A 27,186-nucleotide genomic window follows, 5' to 3' on the forward strand; every position below is an offset into this window, starting at 1 on the left:
GTAAATCATAAAATGCATGCCACTTTATCTCAGCATTGTTGACTAGGCGCTCAAGTGGTGGCACATAATCGCATTCACACATATATAAATGCATTCATATACAAAGTAGGTGAGACTACAAAGAAAACCCGTACGCCAATAATGGCTATCATCTCGAACGAATGCGCTGCGGGTTCCTACAACTGCACTTGTCTCACCGCCACTTACATACTCGCACATACTTACTCACATAATTGCATTTACTTTTACATATGTAAGCGCATGCATAACATCGTGCTTTCGGTTCAGCTTCGTTGCACTTTCACTTTTCACAAAAAATTAACACTTCAAATGCCTACTCAACGTCACCCCAAGATGCGCCACTCAACGAGGATTAAACTCGCCATCGATTGTGTGTTTTTGCAATATTTTCGTTTTTCTTTATTTTGTAATTATCATATTTCTTTCTCAACGCTGTTAATCGCTTGATTGCTGCAATCGTTGGCCTGTTTGTTTTGCTGCCTCTTGTTTTGTTGTATTGTGCTGTTACGCATGCGCATCAATTGAGCATCGGTCGTTGGCTATAAAATTATGCTATTCGCTGAGGTTGTTTTTGTTGTTGTTATAAATTGTTACAATTGTATTTTGCTGATAATGATTAGATAATTTTAATTACAAATTGTTTGAATAGAGTGACCAACTTTCTGTTTGTTTTTCGATTTTTGTTTTTGCTTTTCTCACTTTTCGTTTTTGTTTGTTGTTTTTACGAAATAATTTTGAAGCGATAGATATCAAATAAGTGAATCGGTTATGTTTGCATTGCTTTTGCTAGTTGGTTTCTTGCTTTTCTTCGATTTTTGCAGTAATACTTTAAGAAATATTTATTCGTTCCACAAGTAGTTCCAATAGTTCGAAACATTAAACCAGTTCAAATTGAGTAAAGAAGTAGATACTTGGACCTATTTGTTTTATCCATAGCAATTAGCTTAAATACTTTCTTACTCGAGAAGCCTATATCCATTCGACCAAAGATTCTTTGTTAGCTTAGCCACTCTGTTTTGAATCCCTGAACTCCTTTCATAGTTCTTACGTGTTTCATTCATTGTGTTCAATAAATATAGTTCTAAAAATATATGTCGTATATCCAAACAGCGGCTTTCCTGCCCCCCATATATCGAATTTGAGAATCCGTGGTATTCCAGTTGACTTTATGTGAAAACAAGTAAAGAAGGGCTAAGTTCGGGTGTAACCGAACATTTTATACTCTCGCAATTTATTGATGTAATTTTATAAAGATAACACAATTCGACCCATATATTGGGTATAGTGTTCAATAGAATAACGAAAATCATCATAAATAGTATATGGGGACTGAGGTAATTCCTAAACGGATTTCACTCGTTTCCACCACCAAGATTTAATATTACTTATAATTAGGTGTTTGTTTTCATTGGGGAGATTTTTTTATGTGGTGGGTCCCAAGCCCTACGCACAACCGCAGAAGCGGGCTTCGCCTTCTCACTTTAGCTCGCCTCCAAACGGATGTCTGTTAGCTACCCAGGTGATACTTGGTCTAAAACCGGAAGTCGTGAGCTGCTTGAGTCATATGCAAAAGAATCGTTCCTGGCCACTCCCAAGTGAATGGCAATCAGAAACTTTCCTCACTTGCGTGAACTTCTACATATGACCCCATCTCCCATGGATTCGGCTATAATCGCTTAAAGCGGTTCCTACGCCAAATATATATATATATATAATTAGATATATGGGATCTGGGGGAAGTTATGACCCGATTTATACCATTTCAGGTATGGAGAGAAACTGTTATAAGAAAAAAATTCAGAAGGAATGAATTACATTAAAATATCTGAGGGATTTACCTAAGTATATTTTCGGGGAAAAATTACCCTTAGGCACTGAGTTCTTCATGTTCGATATCAGGAGCCTTGAAAAGTGATGATTCGATTTTGACAATTTTTTCACAAGTGATGCATTAGATCATATGCAGTGTTTGTGATTCGATTTTGACAATTTTTTCACAAGTGATGCATTAGATCATATGCAGTGTTTGTGTAAAGTTTTATTTCGCTATCTTTATTGGTTCCTAATGTATATATATTATAAAGTGAAGGAATAAGATGAAATTCAAAAATGAGTTATATGGGAAGTTGTCGTGGTTGTGAACCAATTTCGTCCATTTTTCACACGTGTCATCAGGGTGTCAAGAAAATATTATATACCGAATTTCATTGAAATCTGTCGAGTAGTTTCTGAGTTATGGTTTTTGACCCATAAGTGGGCGACGCCACGCCTATTTTCCATTTTGTAAAATCTCAGTGCAGCTTCCTTCTGCCATTTCTTATGTAAAATTTGGTGTTTCTGACGTTTTTCGTTAGTGTGTTAACGCACTTTTAGTAATTTTCAACCTAACCTTTGTGTGGAAGGTGGGCGTGGTTATTATCAGATTTCTTTCATTTTTGGACTGTATAAGGAAATGGCTAAAATTAACGACTACAGAAAGTTTGTTTTATATAGCTTTATTGGTTTGCGAGTTATATACAAAAAACCTATTTGGGGGTGGGGTCACGCCCACTTTTCCAAAAAAATTACATCTAAATGTGCCCCTCCCTAATGGGATCCTATGTTACAAATTTCATTTTCATAACTTTATTTATGGCTTAGTTATGACACTGTATAGGTTTTCGGTTTCCGCCATTTTGTGGGCGTGGCAGGGGACCGATTTTGCTCATTTTACTCAAGTTATCGCTTGCCCGGACAGACGGACAGACGGACGGACAGACATCCGGATTTCAAATCCACTCGTCATCCTGATCATTTATGTATATATAACCCCATATCTAACTCTTGTATTTCTTGGTGACACAAACAACCGTTAGGTGAACAAAACTATTATACTCTGTGCAACAGGTTGCGAGAGTATAAATATCAGTTAATATAAATTTGATATTAATGAAAAAGGTAAAAATGGTACAGAAAAGCTGCACCCATATTGGTAAAAAAAACTGGAAATTGGGCATGGCGCCGCCTACTTATGGGTCAAAAGCCATATCTCAGAAACTACTCGACCAATTTCAACTAAATTCGGTTCATAACATTTCCTTGGCATACCAATGTGATAGTTTGAAAATGAGCGAAATCGGTTCACAACCACTTCTAATTCCTATATACCACATTTTTGAAGTCCATCTGAATCCATTACTTTACAATCTATAAATTAAGTATTAGTGAAGATATCGGAAAGCAAATTTGCACAAACACTACATATCGTCCGTCTAAAAATAAATCGGACTATAAGTTTTCATGCCCCAGATACCGAACATTATAAAAAATCGGTAAATCTCCCAAATATTCTAAAGAAATTCAACGGAGATGTAGTTTGTCTCTGTGGCGAAAATGTCTGGAAATTACCCCGGAATTACCCTAGCCCCATATAACATATATATAAATATTTCAGCACGGTTTCCAACGATATCGAAATAATTGACAAGCGTTTAACGTCAAATACTCGGCTGCACCCCAATTTACCTCTTCCTTACTTTTATACGATAAAATATTCAAACATCGAGGCATATTTTGGATTCCTTTAATTTTTAAAAAATTGCGAGAGGAGATTCAATAGTTTTCTGTTGCACCCAGATTTATGTCATTCCTACTTATTTACAATAAAATTCTTCGGACTCCGGGAATATTCAACATTAATTTCATTCTTAACAAGAAAAAACGTTAACTTCGGCTGTACCGAAGCTAATATACCCTTCACAGGTACATTTCTTTTACTAACTATGTGTTTAACCAAATCTAAAGACGTAAGAAAAAGTAATTAAAAAAAGAAAACATTTTACTAATACTTTTTAGCCGGGTTGTTTGCTAGAAACATTAAGGTTATATAGTTAACCGATCTGAACAATTTTTCGGATATTAAATTATTTCTATGAGCAATAACTCACACCAACTTTCGTGAAGATATGTAGTAAAATGCGGAAGTTTTCCTTACAAGCCCTTGATTCCGATCCTTCAGTTTGTATGGCAGCTATATGATATAGTGGTCCGATATCGGCAGTTCCGACAAATGAGCAGCTTCTTGAAGAGAAAATAAAATCTGCAAAATTTCAAAACGATATTTTAAAAGCTGAAGGACTAGTTAGTATATATACCGACAGACAGACAGACGGACATGGCTAAATCGACTCAGCTCAACATACTGTTCATTTATATATATACTTTATAGGGTCTCCGACGCTTCTTTCTGGGTGTTACAAACATCGTGACAAACTTAATATACCTGTCTGTTCAGGGTATAAAAATCGCATGAGTATGCAATGTTCCGCTGCACCCAAACTCGAACCTTCCTTTAGTTTGTGTAATAGACGCCGGGAAATATTTTATGTTCGACTGCACCTAAATTTTGACCTTCCTTACTCGATGACAATAAAATATTTGATTGAGAGATGTGTGTACATATCTAATGCATGACTGCACCCTTTACATATTGATATGTTTGTCAGACCCTAGAAATATTAAACTTAGCATTTACTTATTGCAAATTAAAAAAAAAAATTTAAATATATCGTTCTAAAACTGGTTAAAGTGATGTTTTCTCACTAGTCTGAGTATATGCAGTCAATTCTAGTTGTAGACTAGTTTTTTTCTAACCAGTTTGTCGCTTCAAATACAAGCTACTGGGTTACTATCCCCTCGAGCTTGGATGCTGAAATCCATCATTATAATCCGCTTAATGCCTTGCACGTTGGGCATTCCGCAAATTTATATTTATTTAAGTATTTCTGTGTGTATTTATGTTCAGCTTAATTGAAAGCGCGTTTAAAAATTTCAAATATTTGAGTAGGAAGCAGCAGCTACTGGAATTTCGCGATATTTTGTGCACAATTTGATTGATAGTCGAGACAAACTGGCAGCTAAGGTATTTAATTGTTAAATTGTGGAGCTTTTTAATGTTTTGCGATTGCAACTGTAATTATGTGGAGTTTTCAAATTATGTTTTGAAGATATCTGAGAGGTGCTGTAATTTTTTTAAATTTGTTTTTAATTTTATTTTTTTTAATTTTTTTATATACAAAAAATATTTTTTTCAAATTTTTTATTATTTTTTTTTTTTAATTTATTATGTGGGGTTGTAAAATTATATTTTGAAGATATTTGGGAAGGTGCTGTAGTTTTTTTTAAATTTGTTTGTTAATTTTTTTTTTAATTTTGTTTTTTATTTTTTTTTTAAATTGTTTTTTAATGGAAATTTTAAAATTTTTGGAATATTTTTGAGTAATATAAGGAAGAAAAACCAAATATTAGTTAATTTTGACTCATATAATATATGCTTACATACATATGTACTACAAAAATTAATGTACTTATATACATACATATGTCCCCCCATATATAGTCACACACAAAAATTAACTTCACGCCTACTATTTAACGTTTCGCAGTAAGAATTTCACTACCCACATGCCCCAGTCCATAAATCATAATTTTCATTGTTTTATGTAAAATAGAAAACTAACTGACGGATGACAGCCCACTCGAGCAATAACACTTCCACACTTTATTACTTGCATTGCTATATATTCACACTTCACTACAACAACAAACACTCATATAATTGGTTATGTTGATACCCGGCGCACACTGTCATCGCCAGCAAACACCATCCGTGTGCTGCACAGTGTGATCGACATTTATGCTGTTTAGCTATGCAGTGTTGACCTAAATCATTTAAAACAATGAAAATGAAAATCTCGAAAATCCCAAACAAAACTGGCAAACTCAACCATCTCACTAACATAATTAATGAGCAAAATAGGCAGATGTATAATTATATTATAATATAATAGTTTTTATATTTATGTATATGTATGTATGTCTGCATGTGTGTTTAAGAATGTTAGTACTCAATTGAAATATGGTAGCTGTGAAAATTACACGCATATAATATAAATAATTAAAAGCCACAATGACTGAATGGGGTTTGGAAAAAAAAATGCTGTAAAATAATAGATAATATAGAAATTTATATAAATAGACGTTGAAATTGCTGAATACACTAAATCCATTTTGATGGCGTTACAGGAGACCAAACTGTGTGGTTCTGAAGCTTTAATATATTAAATGAGTTGCTACCTGGGTAGAAATGATAATTTAATTCAATATTTAAGTGCTAAATATATACACAATACATTTAAACTTCCATAACTCGAAGTTATTTAATTTGAAATTCTCCAAAACTCGAACTCTTGATTTGGCAATAAAGTCAAGTTTCATACAAATTACCTTCCATAACTCGAAGTCTCTCTAACTCGAAGTTTTTGTGCGGATTATGGTGATTCGAATTAGGGAAGTTTAACTATGCATATCAAAAATATGGGAGTTATTTGAGAGATGTTCTTCAAAACATTTAGATCACAAAAAAATTTGAACCGAAGTAGCATCCTTTTTAATATGGAAAGTTTACCTAAAATTGTATATAATTCATAACATCGGGCCAACAGGAGACTGTTAAACCAACACATTTTATTCTATAAGTTAATGTTCGGTTAATTTTATTAATGACGTCTTCATATTACATACATTTCTTCAAGTTGAACCAGTTTTTCGTGTTTCAAAGTCGGAAGAACTTCAATTTTTTTTTTATTAACGTTTGTAAAAGCGCTTCCGAAAAATATTGTTTTTTGAAGGTCTAAAAACAATCTTACCGAAACACTATTGCCTAGTAATTTAATGAATCCCCGGGTTACAAATGATCATCTTTCATTAAGTAATTATCTTTAGATTTATAAATAAATTTATTATCTATGACAGAAATCTGTGGCAGTTTGTAGTCATTCATTGTATGCGGTTACAGTATGAAGTATTTCTTAATTTTTCATCGTATTCTTCCCTTTTTCCAATTCCTTCCATTCCATGTTTTCCTGGTTCTTAAAGAAAAATACCCCACGTATATACGAGAAAATCAAAGTGATGCTCTCATCTGCTAAATTCAAGAGCTTCGTTTCGCTTATATTCACGCGTCGCTTATAAAGCCCTATATATATAAATGATCAGTATGTTGAACTGAGTCGATTTAGCCATGTCCGTCTGTCTGTCTCGCTGTCTGTATATATACGAACTAGACCTTCAGTTTTAAAGATATCGTTTTGAAATTTTGCAGATGTTATTTTCTCTTCAAGAAGCAGCTCATTTGTCGGAACTGCCGATATCGGACCACTATATCATATAGCTGCCATACAAACTGAACGATCGGAATCAAGGGCTTGTATGGAAAACTTCCGCATTTTACTACATATCTTCACGAAATTTGGGTGTGAGTTATTGTTCATAGAAATAATTTGATCTCCGAAAAAATTGTTCAGATCGGTTCACTATAGCATATAGCTGTCATACAAACTGAACGATCGGAATCAAGGGCTTGTATGGAAAACTTCCGCATTTTACTACATATCTTCACGAAATTTGGGTGTGAGTTATTGTTCATAGAAATAATTTGATCTCCGCAAAAATTGTTCAGATCGGTTCACTATAGCATATAGCTGCCATACAAACTGAACGATCGGAATCAAGGGCTTGTATGGAAAACTTCCGCATTTTACTACATATCTTCACGAAATTTGGGTGTGAGTTATTGTTCATAGAAATAATTTAATCTCCGAAAAAATTGTTCAGATCGGTTAGTAAAATTATTTCCTTTTTTTATTTACTTTTTCTTACGTCTTTAGATTTGCTTAAACACATAGTTACTAAAAGAAATGCACCTGTGAAGGGTATATTAGCTTCGGTAGAGCCGAAGTTAACGTTTTTTCTTGTTTTTCACTCAAGCACTATTTGGTCCACTGATCACTAGTTGTATTGCACCTAACTAGTTCTTCAAATCATTTTCATCTAGATCTCTTTGTATTAGGAAACGATGATGAAGGACAAATATTTGCAAAAACAGTGAGGGCATTCGATTATAAAACTTTCTGGTAACACCTTAGTGCATCGATCGTTTTTAGATTTATAAACAATATGAGTCATAAATAAGTATGAATAAATAATGAAAAATATCGGGTTATAACACTGAGTCTTGGGGAAAATACAGATAATCTATTTTCAATAATTTCCCATTTATTACTCATTACTTACCGCAAAACATCGAAGTAATGCATCTAAGATTTATTGTTTAGTCTGGCGACCGTAAGTACACTCACTACATACTTCCACACATATGAATATTCATATAAAGATCTGATCAGATTTAATAATATATGTATACCAGTTTGCGCAATTACTTTGCCACATTTTATTATGCCAATTATATGCCACCGGTATTTCCACCAAAGACAAAGCTCAATCAACGCCAACATTCATTATTTGTACACCGCTTAGCTGAGAAATAGAATTTCTGTGTGTGAATTACAAGTGCCACAACCTGATACAATAATTTATTTTTATTTTCTGCTTTTTTTCTTAATTCTTCAATTGTTTTCATTCTCTTTCACCGGCAAGTACATACTCGTAGATATTTACAGTCACGCAGCAAGCAGAAGCAAAAAAATGCGAAATGAAAGTGAATATTTCATCGGTTTCGCCATTTTAATAGCTGTCAGCGATTGACTGACAGGGGTAATGGAAGCAAATAATCGTGGGAGGATCTCTCTGGTGAAAATGTGAAAGCACCAATGTACTTATGCATGCATATACCTGTATATGTATGTCTTTATACTTGGAATAATTTTCGAGAAATCTAATTCTGTAGAAGTAAATAGAAAGAAATGTGGCAATTCGCGTTATAAAATTAAAGTGAAAATATGGAGGCACTTAAATAAATGTCTGCATGCCTCTTTTAATAAGTAAATCTTTAATATAATGTTCTACAAAAAGTTAGGTAAGGTCTACTAAGAAAATTAATTGTCAAAAGTCTAATTTTGGCACCAAAACTGGTTAACTGACTAATTCTAGCTTCCGCTAAAATAAGCAAGGCTCTGATGACAGTTCGGGAAGTCCACATACGGGTATATAGATATACTATAATCAAATATTCCTTTTTTTACATAAATAAAATCAAAAAATTGAAACGATGCCTTAATATGATCCCCGATCAGGCTAACTACCATTTCATTCAACCTTCCCATATTCAACTATGTTTCTTAAAGTTTACTTCTATCTGCTTAATGTCATCGGTACAGATCTGTAAAAAGTCCTTATGTCCCTATGACATTTCATAGTAGTTTGACATTAAGAGTCAAGTATTTTACCAGAGATCGTTTTTGCAGACAGTTGATCGAATATGTTTATCCCCGATCGTGTAATTTTTTCACTGCCCTATCCGTCATGGAACTCTTGGAACCCATATGTTACCAAACCTTGAATGACTGTCTACAAAGAGCATAACGGTTATAAGTAGTTTCATTAGAAGACCAGTTTGAACGATGAAACGAGATGGCAATAATAAAAATGATTAGTGCATCAAAATGGCGTATCTAGAGATAATTGCATCCAAAAAGTCTACATTCATAGCTACCTACCTTCACTGTTGTTGTACCCATTTATTTAAAGTAGTGTTTCCTACTTTGTAAATATATTTTCGTAATCTATATAGTATTTATGGCTGCTTTGTCTTGAATTGGATTTTCGTATAAAGCTCGCTGCGGTATATGAAAATCGGTTATATCTTTTTCGTAGAAGTTCACTTCCATGCTGATCCAAACCTCAATTTCCATATTCCTAAGGATGCTAATTTGAGATCATCAATCAGTGGAACTGACATTTCATTTTAGTTGTAAGCACTGAGCTTGATCCACCTTCGGTCCTAATTTTCGACAAATCTTAAAACGATTTTTTTGTACTTACCTGGTCACGGTAAAACACTTTAGAACACATGAAGAAATGTGGACTTAACCTAACCAGACAGATAGGGAGAGATAGAACGAGCCACAATATTCTAATTACACCATACAATTTCTAACCTCTAAGCGATGCAAAAAGTGTTGAGTAAAAATCAGTAATTCAAATACAGTTGAACTTCTCTAACTCGAATGACCATAATCACAAACAAGTAAGGATAGGCTAAGTTCGGGTGCAACCGAACATTTTATACTCTCGCAATTTATTGAAGACATTTTATTAAGAAAACAAACAAATTAACCCATAAATTCGGCATAAAGTTTAATATAGAATAATGAAAATCGTAATTCCTGAACCAATTTCATTCATTTTCATCAGCAAGTTACACTATATCCAAGACGATACGCCCACTTAATTTTGCTAAGATAGCTCATATATTAACCAATACATATATGCGGAATAAAGCTCACCATATTTTTGAAAAACCTATAATTAGGTATATGGGAGCTAGGAGAAGATACTTTTGAAAAACCTACAATGAGGTATATGGAGATGTTATGACCCGATTTTAATAATTTTTTGGAAAAAAGACAAACTATTAGAAGAAAACAATTTCCTCTGAATTACATTAAATTATCTGAGAGATTTACCCATATTTTCGGTTAAAATTTATCCTTAGGCGCTGAGTTCAACACGTTCGATATGTGGGGCATTGAAAAGTTATGATCCGTTTTCGACAATTTTTTCGCAAGTGAAGCCAGAGATGATATGCACTATTTGTGTAAAGTTTTATTACGTATACATTATAAAGTGAAGGAATCAGATGGAATTCAAAATTGAGTTATGTGGGAAGTTGTCGTGGTTTTGAACCGATTTCATCCATTTTTCATGTGTGTCATCAGGGTGTCAAGAAAGTATTATATACCGAATTTCATTGAAATCGGTCGAGTAGTTCCTGAGATATAGTTTTTGACCCATAAGTGGGCGATGCCACGCCCATTTTTCATTTTGTAAAACAATCTGAGTACAGCTCCCTTCTGCTATTTCTTCTGCAAAATTTAGTGTTTCTGACGTTTTTCGTTAGTGAGTTAACCCATTTTTAGTAATTTTCAACCTAACCTTTGTATGGGAGGTGGGCGTAGTTATTATCCGACTTCAACTATTTTCATGGGGTGGGGTGGGGTATGTAAAAGAACCGACTGCAGAAAGTTTGGTTTATATAGCTTTATTAGTTTGCGAGTTAAATACAAATAACCGATTTGTGGGCGGGCCCACGCCCACTTCCCCAAAAAAGTTACATCCAAATATGACCCTTCCTAGTGCGATCCTTTATTCCAAATTTTACTTTTATAACTTCATTTATGGCTTAGTTATGACACTTTATGTGTTTTTGGTTTTCGCCATTTTGTGGGCGTGGCAATGGTTCGATTCCGCCCATTTTCGAACTTAACCTTCTTATATACCTTAACCTTCTTATATGTCTCTATATCTAACTCGTTTAGTTTTGGGTGTTACAAACAAACTTATTGGAACAAAACTATAATACTCTCTAGCAACTTTGTTGCGAGAATATAAAAAAGCTTCGAGTTGGAGAGACTTTGAGTTATGGAAGATAATTTGTATGATATTTGACTTTTATTGCCAATTCAAGAGCTTGAGTTATGGAGAACTTCGAGTTAGGGAAGTTTAGGTTATGGAAGGAAATTAGTAAGAAATTTGATTTCTAAACGCTATTGTCAATTCAAGAGTTCGAGTTATAGAAGTTCATGCAATTAGAGCTCAACTGTATTTAATTGATTTAGTATGTATATAAATACATATAGATTTTTTCATTAGTATACTCAAGTATTTGCAATGTAATGCAGTAGTCAAATACAAGTATGTAATTACCAACGAAATAGGAAACCTACTTGTATTTTATAACTGTAGCTACAGCTAACTAGCGGCCGATTACTGAGATCACTACTCAGATGTCAAGCAACAACAACAACTGTTGTTTAGGCCAAGCAACATTTTTCAATTGAACTGGCAGTGAATGCCTGAATGGCATCTATTGCAACTACACAAATACATATGTATATCTAGTTATAATTACCTACCTGCCTAACCAGACCTCTAGGCTTTAGAACCTGCGCCGTTGTAACAAATAGCTGACTGAAGAATTAGCCGTACGAATAGCTGGAATCATTGAAGCCGAATAGGTGAAACAAGTTGCCGCTACTGACTGTTGTGGTTGATTTCACAATGCAGACAATAAAGTTGGCAGCACAACGGCACAATAGCAATAACAACAACTAACAACAAACAAGAATAATATAAACACTTTATATGGTCTGTCGGCGGTTTATCGCTCAGTCGCAAACGTAATCATAAACAAGTGCAAAACCGCTAACATTCTATGTAGACTTTTATTCATTGGTACATTCTTCACTTCCGGTTCTGTACGCTGTGTTAGTTAACATATCGAACGGTACTATTACGTTGTACTTACGACTCTTGGGACCCATTCAGATATGTGGCAAATTCATTATTTCAATTCAGTCGTACATATGGACATACCTGAGTACAGTTGTGCTCGGTGCTACGGTTTCCACTCTCCTATTAACTGTATTAATTTCAGCCCTTTGCTCGCTTCAATGCTTGAAGAATGTTCGCACACTATTTTCTCAGGCCCTTTTGATTCGATTGTTTTCTCACGTACATAGCTGTTGTACTACTGTTCTTCTACGTGTTTGGCTAGCGTCTTCCTGATAATTCGCTAAACTATTCTTGTTACATATACATAACTATGCAGTATGTGGTCCGTTAACTTAGCTGTCTCTTGCTTCATAAAAAAAACTTTCTGGGAACGTTATGAACAGGAGTTTTAATTGTTAAAGTTGGACTGGGGTTTCCATATAAATCTCATTGGGAGCGATATAGGCGAATGTCCATATACATTCTTCATCATATACATATACATTCTTCATCTGCATATATTCAAGCAGTGTCCCTTAATGAACAACCGAAACGATCTGAAAATGTTTTGACTTACAAATACTCAAGGGTCTTATAAGATATTTAATAAAAAAGATATTCAGACCCTATCGAACTTTGGATGTAACAATATTCTCTTTTGCTCTGCGATTAGTTTAAACACACTGAAGCCATTTCAGAACCACTACAAAACTATGGAAAGGGTTATGAGACCCATATTGTATTTACAGTGTCAACAAAGAATAAATCGCAAAGCTTTTTGTCTTCTTCTTCAAACATATCGTGTTTTGGCATTAAAATTGGATCTAAGCCAGTGAGCAATTGTACTATTCATTAGCTGAATCTTCGTAAAGATTGCAATGTTCAGATTTTTGACTTTCAGCTTTAAGGGGTTATACATCTTTTGTAGAGTCGAAAAATTCGAAAAAATTTTATGTCATAATTTTTAAATATTGGCTGGAAAATATCTCCCTTCCGCCGTTTTGTCTTTTGAATTTCGCGGCAATGTATAAAGCGCTACAGAGCTCATATCTGGTATTACAGATCTTTGAAAGGTCTTGACATAACCTACAAAACCACGCTATGCATGATTAGTTTGAATATTGCGTTCAACAGTTATAGACGTGTAAACATGGAGTTCACTAACGCCGCCGCTGAAATGGAACGAAATCTTTTTGAACGAACGAACATTTTTGAAGCGGATGATGACTGGCGACGAAAAATGGATCATAAACGACAATATCAAGCGAACACGGTCGTGGCCAAGCCGGGATTGACGGCCAGAAAGGTTTTGCTGTGTGTTTGGTGGGATTGGAAGGGAATAATCCACTATTAGCTGCTCCCATTTGGCCAGACGCTTAATTCTACCATCTACTGCGAACAACTGGACCACTTGAAGCAGGCGATCGACCAGAAGCGTCCAACTGGCCAACAGGAAGGGTGTAGTGTTCCACCAAGACAACGCCGGATCACACACTTCGTTGATGACTCGTCAGAAGCTACGGGAGCTCGGATGGGAGGTTTTATCGCATCCATCATATAGCCCGGACATAGCGCCAAGTGATTACCAACTGTTTCTGTCCATGGCGAACGCCATTGGCGCTGTAATGTTGAACTCAAAAGAAGCTTGTGAAAAGTAGCTGTCCGTGCTCTTCGCAAATAATGAGGAGGGCCTCTTCGAGGGGGGTATTATGAAGTTGCTGAGGGGGTTAAACTAAATCCGAACACTTTTTATATAGCATTGAATAAAGAACAAAAAAGCGGAGGAAGTTATAGAACCAAGCTTAATCAAAGAAGGGCTCAAATCATGAAGACAGGTACTTTTCATATTAGGTAATGACTAAGAGTCAATTTTAAAATCAAATAGCAAACTAGTTGGTCTGTGGTCCGCTAAGAGCGATATCTCCTATGACCTGAGTTTCTAAGCTGAATATTTTTTTTGCAGAAAGGATCTTTCTTTTTTCCAAAATTCAGATCTCTTTGTAGAGTCAGATGCTGATAGTGCATCATTTTTGTAACCTCGGTCGAGCAAACCATATGTTATTGTTCTGTAATTTTTTTGAGTAAGCACTGATCTGAGTTCCACTTTTCTCTTCTTCAGCTGACTATGAACATTGCCATGTTGAAAATTGGCTTGTCCAGAGCGCTTGAGTTGTTCAAATGAGAACATCAAACCTTACTCAAAACTACTCAATGCAAATATTTATGAAAATCTTCTTTCTCTCCTTCTATCCATTTTGCTCACTTTTCATTGATTTTATATGAGCCCACAATTACATATATTAATTACAATCTATCGCATTTCCTGTAAACTTTTGTATAGCTATATCTGGTCCTGTTCTCTGAGCAACTTAGCAACCAAACGAGTTAACGCAATGTGGGTCTACAGGCCAAGTAAAGCAGTCTGGACACCGCTCAACATGCTCTGCTTTTTATGGCGAATTTCGTCAATGCATTCCTCCTTTCTGTCAACAGCGAGTTAGACCCCCTGTAGTGCGTTGGTGAATGCCTTCCGTTGCATCACATTCATACATATGTAAACAGTGCGCGTCGTCTGTTGAATGTACTCGTATTAACATGACAACTTAAGACTCGAGGGCTTTTCGCAGCAGCGCCATTTAAACACTCGCTTCAACCATATCCAGTAATATATTTGGCAAGGTGCAACAGTGGAAAAATGCGCAACAACGGATCGGTAACATATTTGCCCTTAAGTGGAATTGCAATGTGCAGATGAAAAAATATTGTGATACATATATGTATATGTATATGTAAATGTGTGTAAACTGCTCCATATCCGCGATTGCACTACTTTTGCAACTGCGCGAATGACTTGTGATGACAACGCCAGCAAACAGAGGAGTAGACACACAGCCACAGATACACTACATACATATGTATATAGCGGAGTCTCTTCAGAGAAGTGTCGCATTTACGTTATCCACCGCGATTACAATGTCTACCGTTATGTGTTTTTTTTTGTTGTTTCATTTATTAATTTTTTTAATGTTTCGTGTGTGTCTCTCTGTCGCTCTCTGTCTGTGGCTTAGTGTTATTACAGCTGCAGCTTCTATTTATTTGTTTAGCTTTCCACTGTGTAAATAAGAACAAAAACACTGTTCATACCTTTGGCATACACAAATACATATTTACGCGTGTGCAACATGTGCTTAGTTTCAATTTGCCTCTTACCGCGTTTTAAGCTTTTCATTTGCTGTTTCACATTTATATGTTAAACATAAAATATACGAGGGAAGCTCAATAAGATGGGTAGTTTTTGAATAATCAACAGTTGAAACGCCGATGTACCGTTATTACGAATCGTTTGAAGCCGTTGTCAAACTACACTTACGTCTAATACTAGATTTATCATATAATTCATGGATTAAGGTAAACTTCGTTTCCAATACTTCTTAGGTTCGGTCCGAAATTGAAATACCTCAGTCTCATTTGAAAAAGTTATTCCGCGTTGACCTTCAAAAAGAGCTTCGTTAGAAATGTGGCCTCAGTGAAAGTAATCAAGATGGCTATGCCACGCCATGATAATCTTGTTTTAATATTACCAAAACTGACGAAGTAAAACATTATTCAAAGTTCAGTTCCATTATTGAAGCTTCAAATTTGTTAACTTTAGTTAATATTAACATTTTCCAAAGCAAATATAATCTCGAAGTGTGGGGAAGCTATAGTCTTTTTACCAAATTGTTTAATTAACGTTAGGACCTATTTGTGCCAAGTCTACCCCAGTCAAATAATTATATGTGCATTTCTGCTTTTGTTTATATTTCTTATTCACTGTTATTTTTTGGATTTCGGTAAATGTGGAATAAAAGGTTGATATGTTACCGTTACTATACAACGAAAATTGTTTCATAATTTCCACGTTCGTTGTACAGTGACATTAAGAATGTGCTTGTGAATTGGGTATTGCATAGTAAATATTTATATGTACAAGATCAGTTGAGCGGAACTTTCTTACTGATAGTGTCGCAGCAAAAACTTTTTTTGCTAAAATTTGTTTTCAAAATTATTTTAGGTGCATTAATTTAATCAATTATTAAAAAATTTTATTACATTTATTTAACTTTAAGTCTAAAAAGCCTCGTGGTACTAGTTTATCAGCCGAGGAACAGTCAGTAGTTAATTCTCTGATTAATCGGCTTAATTTAGTTTTAAAATATAAGGACAATTCTACTGATTATTAAAATAAACATATCTTTCAGTTAAACTCAAATGTATAGGCTTTAATGGTAAAAGTAGTAAAATGCACATATAAATATTTACTTCAAATCTGTTTTATAGTTTAAAAAATATTTTGAAATTTGTTAATTTTTTGTTTTTTTTTTTTTTATATCGTATACATTAATAATAACAAACCTGCCTACTCAGAAATATTTTGCAATTTTGTAATCTTTAATTTTTTTTTGCAAAAAGTTCATGCACATATAATTATTTGACTGAGGTATGTAGTCGAACTATGATCAACTTTAAATTCGAAATAAATAAAATCCAGCGATATCGCTTTGCCATATAGGGTACTGAATTATCAATTTGTGATTGCATTGAAAGCTTGATGGAGCACTTGTAGAACGCATTTATGAAATATTTCTTTTGAAACTACTGGGGAAGCTCTCGAAGGTTTCTGTGGATGTTAGCTCGAGTTGGTCTCGACTTGGTCAAATGGTTTGTGTTGTGGAAGCTGAGGTTGATCCGAGGTTCTGACAATATGGGATAAAAGGTTTTCTCACATAACCATGCGGATAACACATCGAACTTCGTGGAGCTCGGTTACATGTCATTATAATGGATTAATATTTAGTCACATTTTGTCAGGTACGGAAAGATATGAATGTCGCCTGTCAATGTAAAGAAGTGTTCACATTATCGCTTTAAAAGCATATTGTAAAGAAAACTGCGCCCATTTGAATCATTTAGTTTTCAGGAATATTAATTCAAAAGCCACAAGTCTTTTCCCTGATGACTATTCTCTAAAATTATACCGTGAATATTGCCTACGACTTTTGAATTGTTGGATCGATTCTGTTCTTAGCTTTAGCTTTTTTGTATTAGAAATGCTACAGAGTATCCACAAAACATTTATGGATATTAATACTTCAGCGAGTATTCAAAAAATCATCGATTTATCAAAAAGACCTCGTACACCCTATCAGTATGTAAATTGTGTTCAATATATTGGCATAAGCCAGCATAATGAATACCGTTCGCTGGTGCTAATTAGAAAGTTTAATATTAAAACGAAAGTCATGACTGACATATTTTGGCTAATAACTCGCTGAGCTATTAATAACCAAACATTTTGAAAATCAACACCGAAATAAGTATTTTATATTATATGTTACATTATGTGTGTAGTATGTACTTTTCTGTATTTTTTGTCAGCAACTGATCCACCAGTGCGTGTTATATGCTCTTCTGATCGTTTAGGTGTTAATTTATTGGGCGTGTTTAGATGATTATTTATTGTCTTTCGGTTGTGGTTTTGAGCTCCATCACTTTGTTTTAACACCTTGCCTTCCATATTAAAATACAGAATTGAAAATCAATGGTCATTGACATTGTTAATACTTGGATTTGGTCAAATAGTTCACAAATACAGTTGAACTTCCTTAACTCGAGCATCTATAACTCGAGATTCTCCATAACTTGAACTCTTGAATTTCCCATAGAAGTCAAATTTCATACTAATTACACATCCGTAACTCAGAAGTCTCTCAAAGTCGAAGTTTTTTGATAGATTATGGTGATTCGAGTTAGGGAGGTTCAACTATAAGTGGTATAGAATTCTATAAAACCACACTTTTCATGTCCCGATATTATTATTTTAGACTTCAAAATAATCTTGTGTCTAGAAGTGCTCCAAAATTTAGAGGCAGGTGTGCGATGTTGAGATCTGAAAAAACCTATCCAAAATTCTTAGATTGAAACTAATTAGTGGCTGAAGTGGTTTTTGCTGGTCTTTCATCATTTGCACACATTTCCATTGGTGTTATTCGAAAAATAGAGGGTTCTACGAATATTAAGCACCTTTCGAATAAAATGCATATAGAGGAGAACTGAGCATCGCTTCTGAAAAGCTGTGGGTTTTATGAGACAATTTTTGGGTGAGAATAAATTAGGTTTAAATTATGATTGCATCTAGGACACTAGGCCGACCCGTTACCACGACAATCGGGTCTATTTAATCGAAAAGGAATCGGATTTTTAACCGTTCAAAGATTATTAACTCGGTAGCGTGCTTAATATTATTTGGAGAGTGTCTTCTGTCATTAAAACAATAAGAACTGCTCGTATAAGACAAGACAAAGCATAGGGGCAAACCTGAAGAGGATTTCAGCACTTCGGTTTATATTAGATGGCTTAAATGTCTTAAGACAGCTTATTTTTTACTATCAAAACATGAGGAAGAGTGAAATAAACACTTTTCATTCAGAGAAAAAAATATCATTTATTTGTTACGAGTACTTAATTTCGATAACCAGTCTATTTATTGTTTTAACTTTATTTCCTTTTCCTTATTACAGCACACTACACATTTGACAACGCTCAATTGAAACAACAAAAGCTGCCAAAATGGGTTCCGATTGTGGCGTCTGGCTGGCCAAATATCTGCTATGCCTATTCAATTTCCTCTTCTTTGTAAGTATGAAAACAAAATATTATGGTATTTATTGCAGTTACGTGCACTTACATACGATATCTACCGTCAAAATAGTAGATATGTACATGAAATATCTTTATGCATTCGTGTGCTTTATGCACGGTATCCAAACAAATGCGCAAATAAAAGTGAAAACTTGTTTTGACTTTCCATTGTGTGACCACAAAATCGTATTTATTGCACTCGAAGGCGTCGGGTTCACTAAACCACAAAGTAAATATGCAAATCTATTTAGTTGTGTGTGTTTGTGTGTAGGAGTATGTAATAGTTATGTACGATTTTATATGGTTAAATACATTCATATAATAAAAAAGCACTAAACTCTTTGTTTTGAGAGATGAATGAATGACGTTGTAATATATATGCATATTTCTATTTTGTACGAAAATACTATAGATGGACACAAGGGTAGTTTGATAAGTCCGTTAAATGGAACACAGTTAATTTGAAGTCTGAAAAGTTTTAAAGTGAGAGTTTAATCGTTTGTGCCTTAACAGTTGTTTCGAACAGATTAAACTTTGTAATATATTCGGATAACTGATTATTTGATATTTAGACAACGGCTGCTATATATATTTTTATACTCTCGCAACAAATGTTGCTAAAGAGAGTATTACAGTTTTGTTCACATAACGGTTGTTTGTAACACCCAAAACTAAACGAGTTAGATATAGGGTTATATACATCAAAGTGATCAGGGTGAAGAGTGGAGTTCAAATCCGAATGTCTGTCTGTCCGTCCGTCCGTCCGTCCGTCCGTCTGTGCAAGCTGTAACTTGAGTAAAAATTAAGATATCTTCATGAAACTTGGCACACTTATTTCTTGGCACCATAGGAAGGTTGCTTTCGAAAATGAGCAAAATCGGACCACTGCCACGCCCACAAAGTGGCGAAAACCGAAAACACATAAAGTGCCATAACTAAGCCATAAATAAAGCTATGGAAATAAAATTTGGTATGAAGGATCGCACTATGAAGGGGCATATTTGGATGTAATTTTTTTGCGGAAGTGGGCGTGGCCCCGCCCCCCAGTTTTTTGTACATATCTCGCAAACCAATAGAGCTATATAAACCAAACTTTCTGCAGTCGTTTTTTTTTGGCCACTTCCTAATGCAGTCCTAAAATGAAAGAAATCGGATCATAACCACGCCCACCTCCTATACAAAAGTTAGGTTGAAAAATACTAAAAACGGGTTAACTCATTAACGAAAAACGTCAGAAACATTAAATTTCACATAAGAAATGGCAGATGAAAGCTGCACTCAGATTTTTTTACACAATGGAAAATGGGCGTGGCGTCGCCCACTTATGGGTCAAGAACCATATCTCAGGAACTACTCGACCGATTCCAATGAAACTTGGTTTGTAATAGTTTTCTTACATCCCAATGATATGTTGTGAAAATAGGCCAAATGGCTTCACAACCACGCCTACTTCCTATATACCAGAACTTTGAAGACAATCTAAATAGTTTACAATACAATACTTTACAATATATAAAGTAAGTACTAGTGAAGATATCGATGCAGAACTTTGCACAAATACTAGGTTAATGGTGGGGCAGCCCCATTCTAAAAATCGCCGAAATCGGACCATAGGTTTTTAAGGCCCCATATATCGAACACGAGTACCTCGGTGTTTCTAACCTAATATTATGGTTTCCAACTTTCAATGGACTTTATACAATATATATGACGAATATGTGGGTCAAATTGTGTATTATATAATATAAATAAAGTTAAATAAATAAATTGCGAGAGTATAAAATGTTCGGTTACACGCGAACTTAGCCCTTCCTTACTTGTTAAATATTTTTTTATATCCAAATTAAGTTTTAAGTGTCCCTAATACCGAGTTATACAGTATATGGTAGAAGAATTAGGTAGAAAAATCTTTGTCAAAATGAAAATTTCGGAAAATATACGGTAGTCACAAAAATTAATATGACAAAGATATGATAGTAAAGAATCTCTGAATCTTATCCAAGCGATTATATAATATAATACCAAGGGCTAGATTTAATATAATATATTGTAATTCAAACACTTCTGCTGTCTGCTTTTGAAGAATATACAATGGAACTTCTCTAACTCGAATCACCATAATCCACAAAAAAACTTAGAGTTAGAGAGACTTCGAGTTCTAAAATTTTCATTAAAGCTATTGACGTCTTTATTCGATGCCTTTGTAACATGACTTACATATGTAATCCATAAGTGCAATATCATATTTTTGGTTCGCCTTCATACGATATAGAGAGACTGTTTTAAAATTCTGCCGCGATAGTAAAATTTTTGATTTTGTTTTATGCCCTATCGAAAAGTTCGATTTATGGAAGGCAATTTGTATGAAATTTGATTTCTATTGCCAATTTCAGAGTTCGAGTTAAGGAGAACTTGGAGTTATAGCAGTTTGAGTTATGGAAGCAAATTTGTATCAAATTTGATTTCTAAACGCTATTGCCAATTCAAAAGTTCGAGTTATGGAGATCTTCGACGTATAGAATATCGAGTTATGGAAGTTCAACTGTATTTATTTAAAAATATAGTATATCACCTTATACTAGGGGGGATCTATCTAGGTAAACGTACTATTTGTATATACCTATATATGGAAAGCAGATAGCGAATTCATTAAAAGTAGTAATTTTTCTTAAAAATCCATGAAAATATCTATTATCTACATATATATATATATTATTATTATTATTTAAAATCTGTCCCATTAAATTATGCTCAAAGGTTTTTCTAAAAGCAATTTCTCCCCATATACCGAAATTACAAGAGTATTTCTGAAAAAAAAAAAAAAAACAAATTATTTCACCACAATTCATTAGCCATCCAGAGGCTTAAAGATCTGCTATTTCTGAACTAATAATTGCAAGTAGGTGTTTGGATTGTAAAGCAAAAAAGTGTTGCCGCGCTTCCCTGACTTATAATTTAGAAGAAGTAGATTACAGAGAGAGCTGTTTGTTAAAAAATTTAGACGAAGATCATAAGGAGAATTTGTTCACTAAATGTTTGAGAAACTTTTCCAAATCGCTACAACAATAAAAATCATTATTATGAGAGCCAATATTTCGATAGGGCAATACTGATACCATTTGGAAAGGAATTTTTGATTTTTTAGTAAAACAATGAAACCACAGTAAACCAGAAATTTAAAGACGAATTGCGAATTTACGGAGAACATATTCATGATTTAACCTTTATGATGTGATTTTCTTTCGAAAGCTTAAAATGGGTATGAGTTTCTGTGTTAGTCAAATAATTATATGTGCATGAACTTTTCGCAAAAGAAAATTAAAGATTACAAAATTCTAAAATATTTCTGAGTATGCAGGTTTGTTATTATTAATGTATACGACATAAAAAAACAAAAAATTAACAAATTTCAAAATATTTTTTTAACTATAAAACATAATTGAAGTTTATGTTAATAGTAAATATTTATATGTGCATTTTACTATTTTTACCAGTAAAGCCTATACATTTGAGTTTAACTGAAATAAATGTTTATTTTAATAGTCAGTAGAATTGCCCTTATATTTTAAAAATAAATTAAGCCGCTTAATCAGAGAATTAACTACTGTCTGTTTCTCGACTGATAAACTAGTACCACAAGTCATTTAGGCTTAAAGTTAAATAAATGTAATTAAATATTTAATAATACATTAAGTTAATGCACCTACAATAATTTTGAAAATAAATTTTAGCAAAAAAAGTTGTTGCTGCGACACTATCAGTAAGAAAGTTCCGCTAAACTGATTTTGCACATATAAATATTTACTATGCAATACCCAATTCACAAGCACATTCTTAATGTAACTGTACAACGAACGAGGAAAGTATGAAACAATTTTTGTTGCATAGTAACGGTAACATATCAACCTTTTACTCCACATTTACCGAAATCCAAAAAATAACAGTGAATAAGAAATATAAACAAAAGCAGAAATGCACATATAATTTTTTGACTGGGGTATAAAGAAATTATGACTGAAATAAACAAAATCTTCGAAAATCTCTTAATCATTGAGGTAATTAACTAGAAACATGAATATACATAAAGTTTCTTATGGTCGAATAAAAATTAATCTCAAATAATCACTGTGTAATCAAACTATCCTCGTATCACACCCTTAAATGGCCTTTTAGACTGAATTTGATATCAACAATATATATACAAACGTAAATATAAATATACAAAAGTACACTAAATATCCAGTTTTCCTATTTGCATTTCGTTTGCAATACATCCGCCTTAGTGCATTTGTTTGGATACCTGAAATTAACACTTTCTTCATTTTCTTTGCATAAACTCCTTACTACTACAGCACTATTTCTTATTATTATTATTTTTAATAAAATTGTGTTTATTTATTTATTTGTTTAACGAAACCACAGGTCGTTGGCACAATCGTGCTGGGCACTGGTATTTGGCTGGCGGTCGACAAAGCCTCACTAATTGCACTGCTCAAGATGGTGGAAAGCGATCAAATCACCGTAAGTACCGCAATATTTATTTTAATATCAACATTTATAAAACATTATATGCATAAATACAATATTTATTTTTTTAATTACTTATTTATTTAAATAAATTAAATTAATTATGCATATCGATGCACCCTGTGTTTATGGAAAAGTGCAGCAACGCCAACATAATCACTTCAATTATTATAAATTGATTTTTGGTGTGTTGTGCAATGACCGCTTCTAGTTATTTCTATAGCTACTGTCGCATGTTGCACAATCTACTCTCGACAACCCCAGAAGCCATAGGAAACCCCTAAAATTAACTTTGCTTACTAAAATATTAAAAATAGCCTTTATTAACTCTGAACGTTCGGCTCATTGCCTCATTCTCCGCTTGTTTGTTGTCGCTTCTCTGTCTGACTGTGCACCTGTCTGCCTGCCTGCCTGCCTGTGCGTGTCACTGTCAGCTTATCTAGATTTGATGGCGCGCAATTATGGACGCCATGTCTTTTACTATCAAAAGGATAGCCAGCGGTAGGATATATATATATACATACATATATATAATATGATTTGTTTGACATTTGCGTGTTTGTTTTATACACGCCGAATTAATATTTATTATCTGAAACCCGTAAAAAATACTCAATCTACTACAATACTACCTTTTCCTCCAAAGCTAAACAAGATAAATATAAATATGAAATTCTTCCGGCGATTTTACGCAATCGAATATTTGATTATGTCTTGAATTTGTACACTGACAAAAATTATTTGTTATTTTCATTATTACTGATAACGGTATAAATGGAACAAAATTTTGTATCTGCTCCTCACTAAGAGCGTCTCCAGTTAGGTAAGCATCTTTTTCATTCTGTTCTATTTCTAAAAGCGAATCAACTATTCTCATAGAATATATACTGGTATTCCTATTGTGGAAACCCCCCATATAGACATTATCTTCAGATGAAAGCTCCAAATAAGTTTTCACTTTAAAGTCAATTATAGTTATAGTCACTGAGACCACCGTGACCATGAGTCTCCGAGAATATAGCGAAAAAGAAAACATAATTAGCCCACTTAGGTGGTCATCGTAAACAATCTCGGGCCCTTCAGCTTCTTTGACTGTTTAGAGAGCTGTATGATGGAGGAATATCATAAGTCTTGGAACAGCTTCGCGGCATACCAAAACTGACTCAATTTTAGTGTGAATTAATTTTTAGGTAAAAGAACTCAGGGACTCATTATTTACATTAAGGGAGGGGTCTGGGTTTTCACTTTCGAAAAATCGATTTTTTTTGTTTATCTTATTGTTTGACATTTCAAGAATATGTCCTCAAAATTTAATCCGATCTAAGCAATATTCTTGAAGTTATTGTTTAATTAGTCTCGGGGCCTTTAACGCTCTAACTCTAACAGCTACGGCTTTAAACGCGTTTTTCTCAAAACTACTTTTTTGAAGTCCGTGTTCACTGCCATTTGAAAACTACTCGACCGATTCATTTCAAACTTGGTACACATTTTCTTCACATAAAATACCTCCCCCCTACGTTTAGTAAAATTTTTTTTTTTAACATTAAGGGTGTTTCCCACCCTGAAAATGGCGGAAATTTTAGTCGAAAATAACGGTTCACACTTTAGATGGCCGCCAAAAATTTTTAAATAAAAAAAATAATAATCAGAGAACGTTGGGGGGAAGATTTGTTTAAAATTTAACTAAATTTTTATGGTTTTTCATTTTCGAATAATTTCCGGCCGTCGTTACAGTGAACTCCCCAAATTGTGTTTTTTTTTTTCAAGAAGTCCTAGGGGAAGCTCTGTCACGGGCTAATGGTTTAATATTTTTGCATGAAAAGTTTACAGAACATAGTCAAAACTATGCTCAATAATGTATAGAATGTTTGAATAAAATTGCTTAATCGATATTTGAGATAAAGAATCACAAAAAAAGTGTTTCTACAAACGAAGTAACAGGACCAAATAGTGACGTATTACTTTTAGGGTCTGAACCCTGTTATTAGCAGACTGTATCGAAACATATTCCGCGGGATCCCCTATTCCAAACTAATAGTTCAAAAAATTCAACTTCATTACAACATTAACACCGGAATGGGAGCGAGTGGCTTTCTGATCCATTAGGAGTTTTTTGGACAGAGATTTGCCTACTTACCTAACCTAACCTAAATTCCTTACTTTAAGTTTAATCACAATTTATTTCCACAGTGTATACTTTCTGCCCTGCAAACCTATTCCTGACCCTTTTATCGAAATTGATATAAATGTGTCATGCATATTTTTCGAAATATTAAAAAATTGATACTCCACTGAGCGCCATAAGGCAGCCAATGGTGGTGGTGGTGGGTTTGACCTAATTATCCGCCATTTGAAGAACATAGATATGCGTTTTAATACAACATAGCAGGTATAAATTTTTTGTTGTAGAACAACACAAATGCAAATGGGATGTAAGGAAAAATGATAGAAAATCCAGGAAACATATCGAAATGGAAATCTTGTCGACAAATCGAATTGGGCTGGGCTCTCTAAGACATATTAACACTGAAATACATAAACTCCATACTTTGTAGCGTTCACACACAAATGCTGAAACATTTATAAACTTTCACCAAAAACACGGACTACACACACTCATAACGATTAGCATACGTACGCACCCTTTGGCGGCGACCAGCCTTTGGCCACTTTCCACACGAACGGCGCACGTCGAACGTCGTTCAAGCAAATTACTGGCGTAAATATTTAGTATTATGTGCCGTCTGTATATCTATTTTAATGATGTCGAAGTATAGTAGATATGTATATGTTACACTAATGGGTCGAATGGTGAAAATGTTGCTTAAAAACGAAACACTTAAATATGTACCATATGCACTTCGTACGACCGCCTGTGTTGCAAGTCCATTTAGCATAATGCCAACCAACAACAACAACAACACTAATTTCAATTTACCTGCATGTGAGCAATTGCCAACGTGCACTAATTGCACTAATTGTTGTTGGCAACACCGATTGTGGGTGAAATGTTAAAATGCAATCAAGAAGTTGGGCCAATGAACTTTGAAAGCTCACTATAACCATACAAAAAATGCAGTAAAAATGCAAAATGCATACACACTGCTGTATTAGAGACTCAAAAGGCGCGTGAAAATATGCAATTTACATTTCTTTCTTTTTTTGTTTTATTTTGGTGTGAAATATGCAATTTTCTGGCTTATTTGCTGCGACATGCTTTCAAAGTGAGTGTGAGAGTGTTATAGGCAGTCTGTAAATTATGGTAATAAAGTTAAAAGGTATGGCAATAAGTCTACAAAATGCTTATAATGCTGGCAATTTCAATCACTAATTGTATAATTTTTAATTGTAGTTGTTTTATTTAAAATATTACATTCTAATTATCATTATCCAGTCATTTTATGACACAGTTCGACAAATTCGACATTTTTTCTGGGTATTGGACCAAATAATTTTCTTCGGGGAGATTGAGACATAAGTAAAAAAACATTGTATTTTGCGATTTTCGAAGTTAGCCTCGATAAATATTTCGATTGTATATTTGGATTCGAAGTTTCAAAAAAAAAGGATTAAAAAAAATGTTATTAATTACAAGATATAATTAAAAAGAAAAAAATAAAATCTATAAATGGATATACAGCCCTATTCTGTGCACTTTACAAATTCAACAAATTTCTAATTTGTAAA

General features: G+C 33.9%; 1 protein-coding gene across 1 annotated transcript in view; it reads left to right on the forward strand.

Moving 5' to 3' along the window:
- LOC105211042 (CD82 antigen) overlaps positions 1-27,186 on the forward strand; it is a 100,402-nt gene that overhangs the window by 44,621 nt on the left and 28,595 nt on the right. Inside the window, exons 3-4 of the mRNA XM_011182302.3 lie at positions 18,852-18,966; positions 23,395-23,493. Of these exons, the coding sequence (XP_011180604.1) occupies positions 18,901-18,966; positions 23,395-23,493 (165 nt within the window). The 5' untranslated portion in view covers positions 18,852-18,900. The remainder of the gene's footprint in view (positions 1-18,851; positions 18,967-23,394; positions 23,494-27,186) is intronic.

The sequence above is a fragment of the Zeugodacus cucurbitae genome, chromosome 4 (assembly GCF_028554725.1).
Source record: "Zeugodacus cucurbitae isolate PBARC_wt_2022May chromosome 4, idZeuCucr1.2, whole genome shotgun sequence".
Taxonomy (NCBI): Eukaryota; Metazoa; Arthropoda; class Insecta; order Diptera; family Tephritidae; genus Zeugodacus; species Zeugodacus cucurbitae.